The 16166-nt window shown below is 46.4% G+C and overlaps 1 protein-coding gene across 1 annotated transcript in view; it reads right to left on the bottom strand.

Annotated features, from left to right (window-relative positions):
- Nucleotides 1–1574: 1574 nt before the first annotated feature.
- The window catches only part of LOC147091217 (uncharacterized), an 80206-nt gene continuing 65614 nt past the window's right edge, over nt 1575–16166 (bottom strand). The window contains exons 3-4 of the mRNA XM_085976681.1: nt 13345–13515; nt 1575–3521 (exon numbers count right to left, since the gene is read on the bottom strand). Of these exons, the coding sequence (XP_085832807.1) occupies nt 3454–3521; nt 13345–13515 (239 nt within the window). The 3' untranslated portion in view covers nt 1575–3453. The remainder of the gene's footprint in view (nt 3522–13344; nt 13516–16166) is intronic.

The following is a 16166-nucleotide window of genomic DNA, read 5'->3' as shown; positions in this document are numbered from 1 at the left end:
CAGCGCCTCAATGCGGTCTGCTAGTAGCTGCAGATGGATGCATCTCTGGCACACGTGGTCATCAGGGGCACCGGCAGTGTTCCTGAATTCCCACATAGAGCAAGAGGAGCATATCACGGGGCTGGGCTCTCCTGGCATGACCTTCCCTTTAATTACTTTAAATTAATTTACTATCACCAATTAAAGATATTTCTAAGGCGCTTGTATCGTCTACCAGCAGTCCCTGCTATACCAGAAAAGACCCTAGTAAATATAAACTACAGAGTTAAAGTTTAAAAAAGAGAAATACTCACCAACCAATCACTTACCTGCTCCCTGGTGACGTCACACTCTGATAACTTTTTACCTCTCTCCCCGCTGCTGAGTTGGTGTGCCTCGCTGGTCGCCGGTTTTTATACCGGGCTCCTCACCTCCCTGCTCCGTGCTCCGACTGGTCTCGGGCCTCGCTGGTCACCGGTTTTTAAGCTGGGCTCCTCCTCGCTGCTCCTCCCTGCTCCGACTGGTCTCGGGCCTCGCTGGTCGCCGGTTTTTATACCGGGCTCCTCACCTCCCTGCTCCGTGCTCCGACTGGTCTCGGGCCTCGCTGGTCACCGGTTTTTAAGCTGGGCTCCTCCTCGCTGCTCCTCCCTGCTCCGACTGGTCTCGGGCCTCGCTGGTCGCCGGTTTTTATACCGGGCTCCTCACCTCCCTGCTCCGTGCTCATGATCTTTAAGGATGTATGCGCTAGAATGCCCAAGTCTCTTTCTATCGCCACCATCTTTTAAAGACATGACCACCTTCTGATGAAGCCATGTTGGGTGTCCCTAATATGACCCTCTCTATCCAAGTATTCATATATTGCATCCCCAATGATTCCTTCAAGCATCTTCCCTATTACTGATCTTAAACTAATGGGCCTATAGTTATCCGGGTCTGTCTTGTCACCTTTTTTAAAGATGGAGACTACATTAGCCTCCTTCCAGTCTAAAGGAACCATTCCAGAGTGCAGTGAGCTATTAGAAATACAGGCTAGGGGCTGGCACAGCACATGCCCCATCTCCCTGAGGACTCTCGAGTGGATATCATCCGGCCCGGCTGCTCCATCTATTTTCAAGTTCTTAATTCTTTCTAAAACAATCTGTTCATCTATGTCACTACTGGTTTTGTTAGTAAAATTAATAAATTCTAAAAGTTGAGCATCATCTTCAATGGTGAAGACCGATGCAAAGTACTCATTTAATATTTCTGCCACACCCAAGTAGTCCTTTGTAACCTGTCATTGAACACTCTTCAATGGCCCAATACAGACTTTGATAGTTCTCCCACTCTTTACAAGTGAAAAAGCTTTTCCCATTGCCTCCACAGTTGTCTAAAATCCTTGTTTCCATGAACCAGTCAGCCACCTTGGCTTTTTCTGACCACATTTTCTTCTTTTTGACTTTGAGCTCATATTTGTTTTCCATATTTTTTTGCTTGTTCTGAAAACATTTCCATTTATATTCTGTGATATTACATTAAGCGATAGGTGAATAGAGATGCAGTGACAGACATTTAAGGGGATATTTCAGAATACACAGAATATATACATTCCAACGAGAAAGACAAATTCCCAGGGGGGGGGACCCACCATCCGTGGTTAAGTAAGAAAGTTAAAGATAGTATCAAACTTAAAGAAAAGGCATATAATTGCCCAAAGATGGGTGGCAGGTCAGTAGGTCGGACAGAATATAAAAAAACAGCAGAGAATGATTGAAAGATTAATAAGGAGAGAAAAATTAGAGTGAGAGAAAGCTAGCTAGAAATATAGAAACAGATACAGAAGTAAGAGTTTCTATAAATATTTCAAAAAGAAAAGAGTCAACAGAGTGAGCATTGGTCCTAGAAAAACTGAGTCTGAGGAATTAATAATGGCAAATAAGGAGATGGCAGTTCAATTGAACAGGTAATTTGCATCGGTCTTTATTTTGAGGATACAAGTAACATCCCAGTAACATCCCTCACACTGTCGCTCAGTAACCCTCTCCCCCCAGCACACTGTGTTACTGACTGTATCTCTACTGATGTTAATCCAGCTCCCTCACACTGCCACTCAGTAACCATCTCCCCCAGCGTCCTGTTTTACTGACTGTATCTCTACTGATGTTAATCCTGCTCCCTCACACTGTCACTCAGTAACCCTCTCCCCTCAGCGCCCTGTGTTACTGACTGTATCTCTACTGATGTTAATCCAGCTCCCTCACACTGTGACTCAGTAACCCTCTCCCCCAGCACACTGTGCTCCTGACAGTATCTCTACTGATGTTAATCCAACTCCCTCACACTGTCACTCAGTAACCCTCTCCCCCCAACGCCCTGTGATACTGCCTGTATCTCTACTGATGTTAATCCAGCTCACCCACTCTGCCACTCAGTAACCCCTCTTCCTCCCCAGCGCTCTGTGTTACTGACTGTATCTCTACTGATGTTAATCCAGCTACCTCACACTGTCACTCAGTAACCCTCTCCCCCAGCACACTGTTACTGACTGTATATCTACTGAACTTAATCCAGCTCCCCCACACTGTCACTCAGTAAACCCTTTCTCCAGTGCCCTGTGTCACTGACTGTATCTCTACTGATGTTAGTCCTGCTCCCTCACAGTCACTCAGTAACCCCACTCCCCCAGCGCCCTGTCTTACTGACTGTGCCTCTACTGATGTTAACCCAGCTCCCTCACACAGTCACTCAGTAACCTCACTCCCCCAGCGCCCTGCATTACTTTATGTATCTCTACTGATGTTGATCCCCTCTCATTCTTCTAAACTCCAATGAGTATAAGCTCCACAGGTTAATTGAGTGTTAATCGAAACAAGAGTTACGTAATGATGTATAAAAATTGCAGGAAGCTACTTTAGAAGAAACCACTCTTTGTTTATTGAGAAAGACACAGAAAATACTCTGATAATGTACAATTCGATTTTGGTTGAATGTTTGAAATAGGAGATTAAAAATTGTGAGTACAATGACGTTTGCTTCCCGCTATTAATTGCAAAGTGCCTAAAATAATTCAACACTTCTCGTGATAAGAGCAGGGATTAATATTGTGGGAAATGTTTGAGAGAAAAGCATCAGAAGCGAAATTGGTAAATTATAAATCATTACGTCAACATATGAGTGAACATTTCCAAGTCTGTCTGACTGGTCTTTCTTCCTGGACAGCAAAACCAATGTTTATTTCTGTTAAGGCATAGCTTTTCCTGCTTTTTGTTTATAATTCAGTGACACAAATTGTGTGTATATTTGTAAATTCTAAAATAACAACAATAAATCACATTTCAGTGACATTTTTTATGCCTTAAACAATTCAATTTGTGGTTTGGAATCTAGCTGGTAAATTTAGTTCCTTCCCCTGAAAGATTTGAGTGTTTAAAGTTAATCTCGGAAATGGGATCAAATGCTTTTTGCGACATTCATGCATTGTTGAACTGTATGATATCATTGCAGTGCCATTGTTGAATGGAGGTGCCGGTTTTGCCCAGGCCAGGACTCTGATCTGTTGCATCCTGTGTAGATCAGAAACAGGTTAAGGTGTTCATAGTAAACAGCCCAAGACAATGGAATGGATAAACAATGTCTGGCCAACGCCAGAGACTTGAAACACACGAGATGGTGGAATATACAAAACCAGACCAGATGAGGCAGAAGGTGTTACCACACATTCTAGTTCTGCATCTCCTGTGACTTTGGAGCACGTTCTGTTTAACTTTAAAATGTCTCTCTCAAATAATAGGCCTGAGAGAAATTGAGAACAGGCATTCTGAGAGTTTCAAAGAGAGAAGGTGGAGAGATTTCAAGAAACACAAAATTATGAATTAATAATGGAAAGGTAGAGAGAGATACAGAACTATACGGAGGGATCAATATCCAGAGAGGCACATAGAGAGAGCGGTAGAGATATAATGAAAGTATTAGCGATACAGGACACGAGTCTTTGTACAGCCTGTGTGTGTACCCCACTGGCCCCAGAATGTAACCCAGGGACCTTCACCGCCTGTCTCTCCAAATTTAAATAAAACATCTTTCATTCTCCTATTTCATCACTCCCAAATTACTAGAGAAGCAGTGAGAGAAACTGAGGACTAATTCCCAGAGAACCATAGAGTCATAACGGCACAGAAGGAGACTATTCGGCCCATCCAGTCCATGCCGGCTCTCTGTACAGCTATCCAGTCAGTCCCATTCCCCCGCTCTATCCCCGTAGCCCAGCATGTTTATTTCCCTCAAGTGCCTATCCAGTCTCCCCTTGAAAAGATTGAGTGTCTCCGCTTCCACCACTTCCGTCGGCAGCGAGTTCCAGGTCCTCACCACCCGCTGGGTAAAAAGGTTTCCCCTCACATCCCCAACAACAACAACTTTATTTATATAGCGCCTTTAACATAGTTAAACGTCCCAAGCTGCTGCACAGGAGTATTTTACGACAACAAATTTGACACCGATCCACATAAGGATAAATTAGGGCAGGTGATCAAAAGCTTGGTCAAAGAGGTAGGCTTTAAGGAGCGTCTTAAAGGAGAGAGAGAGGTAGAGAGGCAGAGAGGTTTAGGGAGGGAATTCCAGAGTTTAGGGCCTAGGCAACAGAAGGCACGGCCATCAAAAGTTGAGCGATTATAATCAGGGATGCTCAAGCGGGCAGAATTAGAGGAGCGCAGATATCTCGGGGGGGTGGGGTGGTTGTGGGGGAGGCGGGAGTTGTGGATCTAAAGGAGATTACAGAGATAGGGAAGGGGACGAGGTCATGAAGGGATTTGAAAACAAGGATGAGAATTTTGATATCGAGGCACTGCTTAAGCGGGAACCATTGTAGGTCAGCGAGCACAGGGGTGATGGGTGAATGGGACTTGGTGCTGGTTAGGACTGTGCCTCTCGCCCTCTCGCCCTCTGCCTCTCGCCCTCTGCCCCTCGCCCTCTGCCTCTCGCCCTCTGCCTCTCGCCCTCTGCCTCTCGCCCCATTCCCCTCGCCCCATGCCCCTCGACCCCTGCCTCTCGCCCTCTGCCTCTCCCTCAATGTAACCAAGTTTCCTGATGATGCAAAGCTGCGTGGGACAGTAAGCTGTGAGGAGCACACAAAGAGACTGCAAAGGGCTATAGACAGGTTAAGTGAGTGGGCAATAAGGTGGCAGATGAAGTATAATGTGGAGAAATTTGAAGTTATTCACTTTGGTAGGAAGAATAGAATAAAATATATTTTTAAATGGTGAGAAACTATTAAATGTTGGGGTTCAGAGAGATATGGGTGTCCTCGTACAGGAAACACAGCCGATCCCAAATGGAACAAAATTTGCTGAGATACGGAGCCCTGGATCCCGGCGAGCGCTGTCTCGAGATTCTTTCGGTACTTTCTGAGAGACACCAGTCAGTGTACAGATATCTCCCTGAGAGAGAGGGGCTGAGAGACCCCAGTCAGTGTACAGATATCTCCCTGAGAGAGAGGGGCTGAGAGACCCCAGTCAGTGTACAGATATCTCCCTGACGGAGAGGGACTGAGAGATACCAGTCAGGGTACAGATATCTCCCTGAGGGCGAGGGACTGAGAGACACCAGTCAGTGTACATATATCTCCCTGAGGGAGCGGGACTGAGAGACACCAGTCAGGGTACAGATATTTCCCTGAGGGAGAGGGACAGAGTGATACGAGTCAGTGTACATATATCTCCCTGAGGGAGAGGGACTGAGAGACACCAGTCAGTGTACAGATATCTCCCTGAGGGAGAGGTACTGAGTGACACCAGTCAGTGTACAGATATGTCCCTGAGGGAGTCGGACTGAGAGACACCACTCAGTGTGCAGATATTTCCCTGAGGGAGACGGATAAAGAGACACCAGTCAGTGTACAGATATCTCCCTGAAGGAGAGGTACTGAGACACAACAGTCAGTGTACAGATATCTCCCTGAGGGAGTCGGACTGAGGGACACCACTCAGTGTGCAGATATTTCCCTGAGGGAGACGGATAAAGAGATACCAGTCAGTGCACAAATATCTCCCTTGGAGAGGGGGACTGAGAGACACCAGTCAAGGTACAGATATCTCGCTGAGTGAGAGGGACTGAGAGACACGAGTCAGTGTACAGATATCTCCCTGGGGGACTGAGAGTCACCAATAAAGTGCAAAAAAGTCTCACGCACACACCAACATTACATGTGGACCAGGCCCGAATGAAATCAATAGGGTTTCACCCAGCAACAGCTGATAATAATAGACCTGAACCACATCTCACACAAGCACCAGCTTTTGCAAACTCTTTCTACCTATCTCTCTCTATCTCTCTCTGTCTCTCTATGTCTGTCCCTGTCTGTCACTCTCACACTCTCAGACCCATTTTGAAGGGGTGCAGCCAAGGAGTGTCAATTTTTGATGATGTCAATTCCTGCCGGCTGTATCCATTTTGATGAGCTCACCACAGACCACTCCCCCCACAGCGGCCATTTTGATGATGTTTTCAATTCCTGGCTGTCATTGGTGTCTGAGTGAGTTTGCAGCTGCTCTCTCTGTTTGATGGGACAGTGTAGAGGCAGCTTTACTCTGTATCTAACCCGTGCTGTACCTGCCCTGGGAGTGTTTGATGGGACAGTGTAGAGGGAGCTTTACTCTGTATCTGACCCGTGCTGTACCTGCCCTGGGAGTGTTTGATGGGGCAGTGTAGAGGGAGCTTTACTCTGTATCTAACCGGCGCTGTACCTGCACAGGATGTTTTTGATGGGACAGTGTAGAGGGAGCTTTACTCTGTATCTAACCGGTGCTACACCTGCCCTGGGAGTGTTTGATGGGACAGTGTAGAGGCAGCTTTACTCTGTATCTAACCCGTGCTGTACCTGCCCTGGGTGTGCTTGATGGGACAGTGTAGAGGGAGTTTACTCTGTATCTAACCCGTGCTGTACCTTCCCTGGGAGTTTTTGATGGGACAGTGTAGAGGGAGCTTTACTTTGCATCTAACCCGTGCTGTACCTGCCCTGGGAGTGTCTGAAGTGACATTGTAGAGGGAGCTTTACTCTGTATCTAACCCGTGCTGTACCTGCCCTGGGAGTGTTTGATGGGACAGTGTAGAGGGAGCTTTAGTCTTTATCTAACCCGTGCTGTACCTGCCCTGGGAGTGTTTGATGGGACAGTGTAGAGGGAGCTTTACTCTGTATCTAACCCGTGCAGTACCTGCCTTGGGAGTGTTTGATGGGACAGTGTAGAGGGAGCTTTACTCTGTATCTGAGCCGTGCTGTACCTGCCCTGGGAGTGTTTGATGGGGCAGTGTAGAGGGAGCTTTACTCTGTATCTAACCGGCGCTGTACCTGCACAGGATGTTTTTGATGGGACAGTGTAGAGGGAGCTTTACTCTGTATCTAACCGCTGCTGTAGCTGCACTGGGTGTATTTGATGGGACAGTGTAGAGGGACCTTTACTCTGTATCTAACCGGTGCTACACCTGCCCTGGGAGTGTTTGATGGGACAGTGTAGGGGGAGCTTTACTCTGTATCTAACCCGTGCTGTACCTGCCCTGGGAGTGTTTGATGGGACAGTGTAGAGGGAGCTTTACTCTGTATCTAACCCGTGCTGTACCTGCCCTGGGAGTGTTTGATGGGACAGTGTAGAGGGAGCTTTACTCTGTATCTAACCCGTGCTGTACCTTCCCTGGGAGTGTCTGATGGGACAGTGTAGACGGAGCTTTACTCTGTATCTAACCCGTGCTGTACCTGCCCTGGGTGTGCTTGATGGGACAGTGTAGAGGGAGTTTACTCTGTATCTAACCCGTGCTGTACCTTCCCTGGGAGTTTTTGATGGGACAGTGCAGAGGGAGCTTTACTTTGTATCTAACCCGTGCTGTACCTGCCCTGGGAGTGTCTGAAGTGACATTGTAGAGGGAGCTTTACTCTGTATCTAACCCGTGCAGTACCTGCCTTGGGAGTGTTTGATGGGACAGTGTAGAGGGAGCTTTACTCTGTATCTAACCCGTGCTGTACCTGCCCTGGGAGTTCCTGATGGGACAGTGTAGAGGGAGCTTTACTCTGTATCTAACCCGTGCTGTACCTTCCCTGGGAGTGTTTGATGGGACAGTGTAGAGGGAGCTTTACTCTTTATCTAACCCGTGCTGTACCTGCCCTGGAAGTGTTTGATGGGACAGTGTAGAGGGAGCATTACTCTGTATCTAACCCGTGCAGTACCTGCCTTGGGAGTGTTTGATGGGACAGTGTAGAGGGAGCTTTACTCTGTATCTAACCCGTGCTGTACCTGCCCTGGGAGTTCTTGATGGGACAGTGTAGCGGGAGCTTTACTCTGTATCTAACCGGTGCTGCACCTGCCCTGGGAGTGTTTGATGGGGCAGTGTAGAGGGAGCTTTACTCTGTATCTAACCCGTGCTGTACCTGCCCTGGGAGTGTTTGATGGGGCAGTGTAGAGGGAGCTTTGCTCTGTATCAAACCCGTGCTGCACCTGCCCTGGGAGTGTTTGATGGGACAGTGTAGAGGGAGCTTTAATCTGTATCTAACCGGTGCTGTACCTGCCCTGGGAGTGTTTGATGGGACAGTGTAGGGGGAGCTTTACTCTGTATCTAACCCGTGCTGTACCTGCCCTGGGAGTGTTTGATGGGACAGTGTAGGGGGAGCTTTACTCTGTATCTAACCGGTGCTGTACCTGCCCTGGGAGTATTTGATGGGACAGTGTTGAGGGAGCTTTAATCTGTATCCATCCCGTGCTGCACCTGCCCTGGGAGTGTTTGATGGGGCAGTGTAGAGGGAGCTTTACTCTGTATCTAACCCGTGCTGTACCTGCCCTGGGAGTGTTTGATGGGGCAGTGTAGAGGGAGCTTTGCTCTGTATCAAACCCGTGCTGCACCTGCCCTGGGTGTGTTTGATGGGACAGTGTAGAGGGAGCTTTGCTCTGTATCAAACCCGTGCTGCACCTGCCCTGGGTGTGTTTGATGGGACAGTGTAGAGGGAGCTTTACTCTGTATCTTACCCGTGCTGCACCTGCCCTGGGAGTGTTTGATGGGACAGTGTAGAGGGAGCTTTACTCTGTATCTAACCCGTGCTGTACCTGCCCTGGGAGTGTTTGATGGGACAGTGTAGAGGGAGCTTTACTCTGTATCTAACCCGTGCTGTACCTGCCCTGGGAGTGTTTGATGGGACAGTGTAGGGGGAGCTTTACTCTGTATCTAACCGGTGCTGTACCTGCCCTGGGAGTGTTTGATGGGACAGTGTAGGGGGAGCTTTACTCTGTATCTAACCGGTACTGTACCTGCCCTGGGAGTGTTTGATGGGACAGTGTAGGGGGAGCTTTACTCTGTATCTAACCCGTGCTGTACCTGCCCTGGGAGTGTTTGATGGGACAGTGTAGGGGGAGCTTTACTCTGTATCTAACCCGTGCTGCACCTGCCCTGGGAGTGTTTGATGGGACAGTGTAGGGGGAGCTTTACTCTGTATCCATCCCGTGCTGCACCTGCCCTGGGAGTGTTTGATGGGACAGTGTAGGGGGAGCTTTACTCTGTATCTAACCGCTGCTGTACCTGCCCTGGGAGTGTTTCATGGGACAGGTTAGAGGGAGCTTTATTCTGTAACTAACCCAGTATATAAAAAGGAGGAGAGTAGCTAATGTAAACGTTGGTCCACTAGAGGAAGAGTCTGGGGAATTAATAATGGGACACCGAGAAATGGCAGAGAATTTGAACAAATATTTTGTATCGGTTTTCATTGTAGAAGACACTAAGACCATCCCAATAATAGATAATCAAGGGGCAATTGGGATGAGGGGGGAACTTAAAACAATCACTAGAGAGAAAATACCAGGCAATCTATTGGGGCTAAAAATGGACAAGTTCCCTGGGCCTGTTGGCTTGAATCCTAGAGTCTTTAAAGTTGTGGCTGCAGAGATAGTGGTGCATTGGTTGCAATCTACCAAAATTCCCTGGATTCTGGAGAGGTACCAGCGGAGAGGGAAACTGCAAATATAAAGCCCCTATTTAAGAAAGGATGGAGACAGAAACCTGGCAACTATCGACCAGTTAGCTTAACATCTGTCATTGGGAAAATGCTGGAGTCCATCATTAAGGAAATGGTAGCAGGACATTTAGAAAAACATAATATAGTCAAGCAGAGTCAGCATGGTTTATGAAAGGGAACTCACGTTTGACAAATTTGCTGGAGTTCTTTGAGGATGTAACAAGCAGGGTGGATAAAGGGGAACCGGTAGATGTCATGTATTTGGATTTGCGGAAGGCATTCAATAAGGTGCCACATAAAAGGTTACTACACAATATAAGAGCTCACGGGATTGGGGGTAATGTATTAGCATGGATAGAGGATTGGCTAACTAACAGAAAACAGAGAGTCATTTTCAGCTTGGCAAACTTTAACTATTGGGATGCCGCAGGGATCAGTGCTGGGGCCTCAACTATTTACAACCTATATTAATGACTTGGATGAAGGGACTGAGTGTAATGTAGCCAAATTTGCTGATTATACAAAGATAGGTGGGAAAGCAAATTGTGTGGAGGCCTCAAAGAATCTCCAAAGGGCTATTGATAGGCTAAGTGACTGGGCAGGAATCTGACAGATGGAGTATAATGTGGGAAAATGCGAGGTTATCCACCTTGGTAGTAAAAATAAAAAGGCAAATTATTACTTAAATGGGGAGAGACTACAACATGCTGAGGTACAGAGGGATCTGGTGGTCCTTGTATGTGAATCACAAAAAGTTAGCATGCAGGTACAACAATTAATTATGAAGGCAAATGGAGTGTTGGCCTTTATTGCAAAGTGAATGGAGTATAAATGTAGGGAAGTCCTGTTACAACTGTACAGATGTTTGGTGAGGCCACACCTGGATTATTGCGTACATTTTTGGTCTCCTTATTTAAGGAAGGATATACTTGCATTGGAGGCAGTTCTGAGAAGGTTCAAGAGGTTGATTCCTGAGAAGAAGGGGTTGTCTTATGACGAAATGTTGAGCAGGTTGGCCCTATACTCATTGGAGTTTAGAAGAATGAGAGCGGATCTTATTGAAACAGATAAGATTCTGAAGGGGCTTGACAGGGTAGATGCAGAGAAGGTGTTTCCCCTCATGGAGAACTAGGGGACATAATATCAGAATAAGGGGGCACCCTTTTTAAAACGGAAATGAGGAATTTCTTCTGTGAGGGTCGTGAAACTTTGAAATTCTCTTCCCCAGAGAGCTGTGGAGGCTGGGTCATTGAATATATTTAAGGTGGAGATAGACAGATGTTTGAATGGTAACGGAGTCAAGGGTTATGGGGAGCGGGCAGGGAACTGGAGTTGAGGCCAAGATCAAATCAGCCATGATCTTATTGAATGGCGGAGCAGGTTCGATGGGCCAAATGACCTACTCCTGCTCCTACATCTTATGTTCTTATGTTCTATGCCTGCCCTGATGGGACAGTGTAGAGAAAGCTTTACTATGTATCTAACTCGTGCTGTACTTGCCCTGGGAGTGTTTGATGGGACAGTGTAGAGGGAGCTTTACTCTGTAGCTATGCCGTGCTGTACCTGCCCTGCAAGTGTTTGATAGAAAAGTGTAGAAGGAGATTTAGTCTATCTAATCCATGCTGTACTGCCCTGGGAGTGTTTGATTGGAAAGTATAGAGGGAGTCATAAACCTTCATAAAATCATTATAATCCTTTATATCCCTGTATAAACCTTTTGTAAATGATTATGTCTGTTTATCATAATTTGTATCACTTTGTACACCATTTAAATCCCTTTATAATTGTATCACCCTTTATAATCCTTTGCCAATCATTATAACCCTTTATATTCCTTTACAATTCATCTTAACACTTTATATTCTTAATCCTTTATTAACCTTAATAACCCTTTATAAAACTTCAGGATAATGGGTAGGTACTCAAATTGGCAGGACGTGACTTGTGGTGCCTGTGTTGGGACCTCAACAATTCACAATATTATTAATGACTTAGATGATGTTATAGAAAGTCATATATCCAAATTTGCCAATGACACAAAGGTAGGCAGCATTGTAAAATTACAAAGGGATATTGATAGATTAATTGAATGGGCAAAACTATAGCAAATGGATTTCAATGTAAGCAAATGTGAAGTCATTCACTTTGGACTCCAAAAAGATAGAACAGGGTATTTTCTAATTGTGAAAAGCTAAACACAGTGGATGCCCAAAGAGGCTTGGGGGGTCCAGGTACATAGATCATTAAAATGTCATGAACAGGTACAGAAAATAATCAAAAGGCTATTGGAATGCTGGCGGACTAGAATGCAAGGGGACGGAAGCTATGTTGCAGCTATACAAAGCCCTGGTTAGACCACACCTGGAGTACACCACACCTGGAGTACTGTGAGCAGTTCTGGGCACCACACCATTGGAAGGATATATTGGCCTTGGAGGGAGTGCAGCGTAGGTTTACCCGAATGTTACCCGGCCTTCAAGGGTTAAGTTACGAGGAGCTATTACACAAGTTAGGGTTGTATTCCCTAGAATTGGGAAGATTAAGGGGTGATCTGAAGGAAGTTTTCAGGATATTAAGGGAAACAGATAGAAAAACTATTTGCACTGGTTGGGGATTCTCGGACTAGGGATCATAGTCTAAAAATTAGAGCCAGACGTTTCAGGAGTCAAATTAGGAAACACTTCTACACACACAGGGTGGTAGAAGTTTGGAACACTCTTCCACAAACGGCAATTGAAGCCAGATCAATTGTTAATTTTAAATCAGAGATTGAGAGGTTTTTGTTAACCTAAGGTATGAAGTGATATGGGCCAAAGGCGGGTATATGGAGTTAGATCACAGATCAGTCATGATCTTATTGAATGGCGGAGCAGGCTCGAGTGGCTGTATGGCCGACTCCTCTTCCTATGTTCCAATGAGTCTGGGGTCCCTTGCCTTGCTAGCCCTCCCCAACTGCATTAACTCAAACTTCTACCGATTGCATTACATTTGCCATTTTCTGCCCACCAGACCAGTCCATTGAAATCTCTCTGCATATAGCATGCATTACACACAGAGTAAAGCTCCCATTACAATGCTCAATCAAACACTCCGAGGTCAGGTACAGCACGGGTGACACATGGCATAAAGCTCCCTCTCATACAGCATGTAATCAATGCAGCTTCCAACTCCCTTGACACTATACAATGAAGCACAACCAGCTCAGGTACAGCATGGGTGAATACAGAATAAAGATCCCTCTACCTGTAGTGTCAAACAATCCTGGGTGAGGTACGAGCAAGGTTTATCTGAGTTAAGCTCCGCTCAACTTGCCGCATCAAAGGTCGAGACTGACGGCAGATGTTGAACAGCTCCCAGTATCCGAGAAATCCTGGACTGATGGGATTCTCAGTAATGTTCCTCACCTTTCCAATCTTTGTTGAAGCTTCCCGTTATATCCCGTCTCCAACACTGGCGGTCTTGGTCCCAACAGATCTGCTCTGTGAACCCAGCGACATTTCTCCAATCCCAGTGAGTGTGGTGATGATTCGACTTCTCTCTCTCCACCTTCCTGAGATATTGCTCACTCCCAGAGACTGTCAATAGAGAAATGATTCATATTAATCCCAGAATTTTTCACTGATTGTAACTAATTTTATTATATTTGCAATTAATGAGTGTGTTTGAATTACTTACTTTTATATTAAATTGTTCCTTTCGGCCCTTTGCCATTTTTATTGGGACTAAACTCACTGCCACTGTCAGCTGTCACTCCAGCTCTTCCCACACTGACATCCCACTGATGGGCTGTAACCAGGGGCGGGGCGCTGTTTCCAGATGACATTACAAAGGAGCCAGTGGCCAATCAAACAGCAGCCTTGATCAATGTCACACAGGGTGTAAAATCAGCCCCGTCTCCGGAACCGGGATCCTGCCCTACATCTCTCCCGAGTTTTATTTCCATCGGTGTAAAATGGGTGGCTGATTCACAATCTCCCAGTTTGAACTATAGCACCTACTATAACACAAACTCTACCCTAGTGTTTCTTTTCGTCTCGACGCATCTGCTTCCTCACTGTCTCTGCCTCTCTCTCTCTCTCTCTCTGCAGTGAGGGATAGGTTTGGGGCTGGGATCATACTGTGTGGAAAATATCAGAATATCAGTTAGCCTCTCTTCCCGCTCCCACATCGTTACCTCTGGTGTCCCCCAAGGGTCTATCCTTGGCCCCCTCCTATTTCTCATCTACATGTTGCCCCTTGGTGACATCATCCGAAAACACAGTGTCAGTTTCCACATGTACGCTGACGACACCCAGCTCGACCTCACTACCTCTTCTCTCGACCCCTCCACGGTCTCTAAATGGTCATTGTTTTCGGTCCCCGCCACAAATTCTGTTCCCGAGCCACTGACTCCATCCCTCTCCCGAACATCTGTCTGAGGCTGAACCAGACTGTTCACAACACTGGTGTAATATTTGACCCTGAAATGAGCTTCTGGCCACATATCCGCAGCATAACAAAGGCCGCCTACTTCCACCTCTAACATCGCCCGTCTCCGCCCTTGCCTCACCTCATCCGCTGCTGAAACCCTCATAGAAACATCGAAGATAGGAGCAGGAGTAGGCCATTCGGACCCTCGAGCCTGCTCCGCCATTCAATGAGATCAGGGCTGAACATTCAAATTCAGTATTCTGTTCCTGCCTTGTCTCCATATCCCTTGATGCCTTTAGCCTTAAGAAATATATCTAATTTCTTCTTGAATATATTTAATGAACTGGCCTCTACGGCCTTCTGTGGTAGAGAATTCCATATGTTCACCACTCTCTGGGTGAAGAAATTCGTCCTCATCTCTGTCCTAAATGGCTTACCCCTTCTCCTTAGACTATGACCCCTGGTTCTGGACTGCCCAACCATCGGGAACACCCTTCCTGCATCTAGTCTGTCTAGTCCTGTTAGAATTTTATAAGTTTCATTGAGATCCCAGCGAGTATAACCCCAATCGACCTGATAACTCCTCATACGTCATTCCTGCCATCCCAGGTATCAGCCTGGTGAATCTTCGCTTCACTCCCTCCATGGCAAGAACATCCTTCCTCAGATAAGGCGACCAAAACTGCACACAATAATCAAGGTGTGGTCTCACCAAGGCCCTGAACAGCTGCAGCAAGACATCCTTGTTCCTGTACTCAAACCCTCTCGCTACGAAGGCCAACAAACCATTTGCCTTCTTAACCACCTGCTGCACCTGCATGCTTACCTTCAGCGACTGGTGCACAAGGACACCCAGGTCTCGTTGCACTTCCCCTTCTCCCAATCTATTGCCATTCAGATAATAATCTGCCTTCCTGTTTTTGACACCGAAGTGGATAACCTCGCATTTATCCACGTTATATTGCATCTGCCATGCTTCTGCCCAATCAGGCAAACTGTCCAAATCATACTGGAGTTTCTCGGCATCCTCCTCACAGCACACACAGGCACCCAGCTTTGGGTCGTCTGCAAACTTGTAGATATTACATTTAGTTCCCTCGTCTAGATCATTAAAATATATTGTGAATAGCTGGGGTCCAAGGACCGATCCCTGCGGTACCCCACTAGTCACTGCCTGCCACTCGGAAAAAGACCCATTTATTCCAACTCTTCGCTTCACAGTTCTCTATCCAAGTCAATACCTTGTCCCGAATCCCATGTGCCTTAACCTCACACGCTAATCTCTCATGTGGGACCTTATCGAATGCCGTTTGAAAGTCCAAATACACCACATCCACTGGTTCTCCCTTATCTATTTTACCAGTTACATCCTCAAAAAATTCCAGTAGATTAGCCAAGCACGATTTACCCTTTTAAATCCATGTTGACTTTGTCCGATCCGGTCACTGTTTTCCAAGTGCTCTGCCATTACATCTTTTATAATGGACTCTAGCATTTTCCCCACTACCGATGTCAGGCATACCGGTCTGTAATTCCCCATTTTCTCTCCACCACCTTTTTTGAATAGTGGGGTAATATTAGCTACCCTCCAATCCATGGGCACTGTTCCAGAGTCTAAAGAATTTTGGAAGATGACCAGCAATGCATCTACTATTTCTAGGGCCACTTCCTTAAGTACCCTAGGATGTAGATTATCAGGCCCTGGGGATTTATCGGCCTTCAGTCCCGTCAATTTCCCTAGCACCATTTCCCTACAAATACTGATTTCTTTCAGTTCCTCCCTTTCATTAGACCTTGTGTTCCCTGACATCTCTGG

The sequence above is a fragment of the Somniosus microcephalus genome, unplaced genomic scaffold, assembly GCF_052327205.1.
Source record: "Somniosus microcephalus isolate GS21.2 unplaced genomic scaffold, FLI_Smic_1.0 unresolved_chr3, whole genome shotgun sequence".
Taxonomy (NCBI): Eukaryota; Metazoa; Chordata; class Chondrichthyes; order Squaliformes; family Somniosidae; genus Somniosus; species Somniosus microcephalus.
This window is presented reverse-complemented; position numbering and strand designations above follow the sequence as displayed.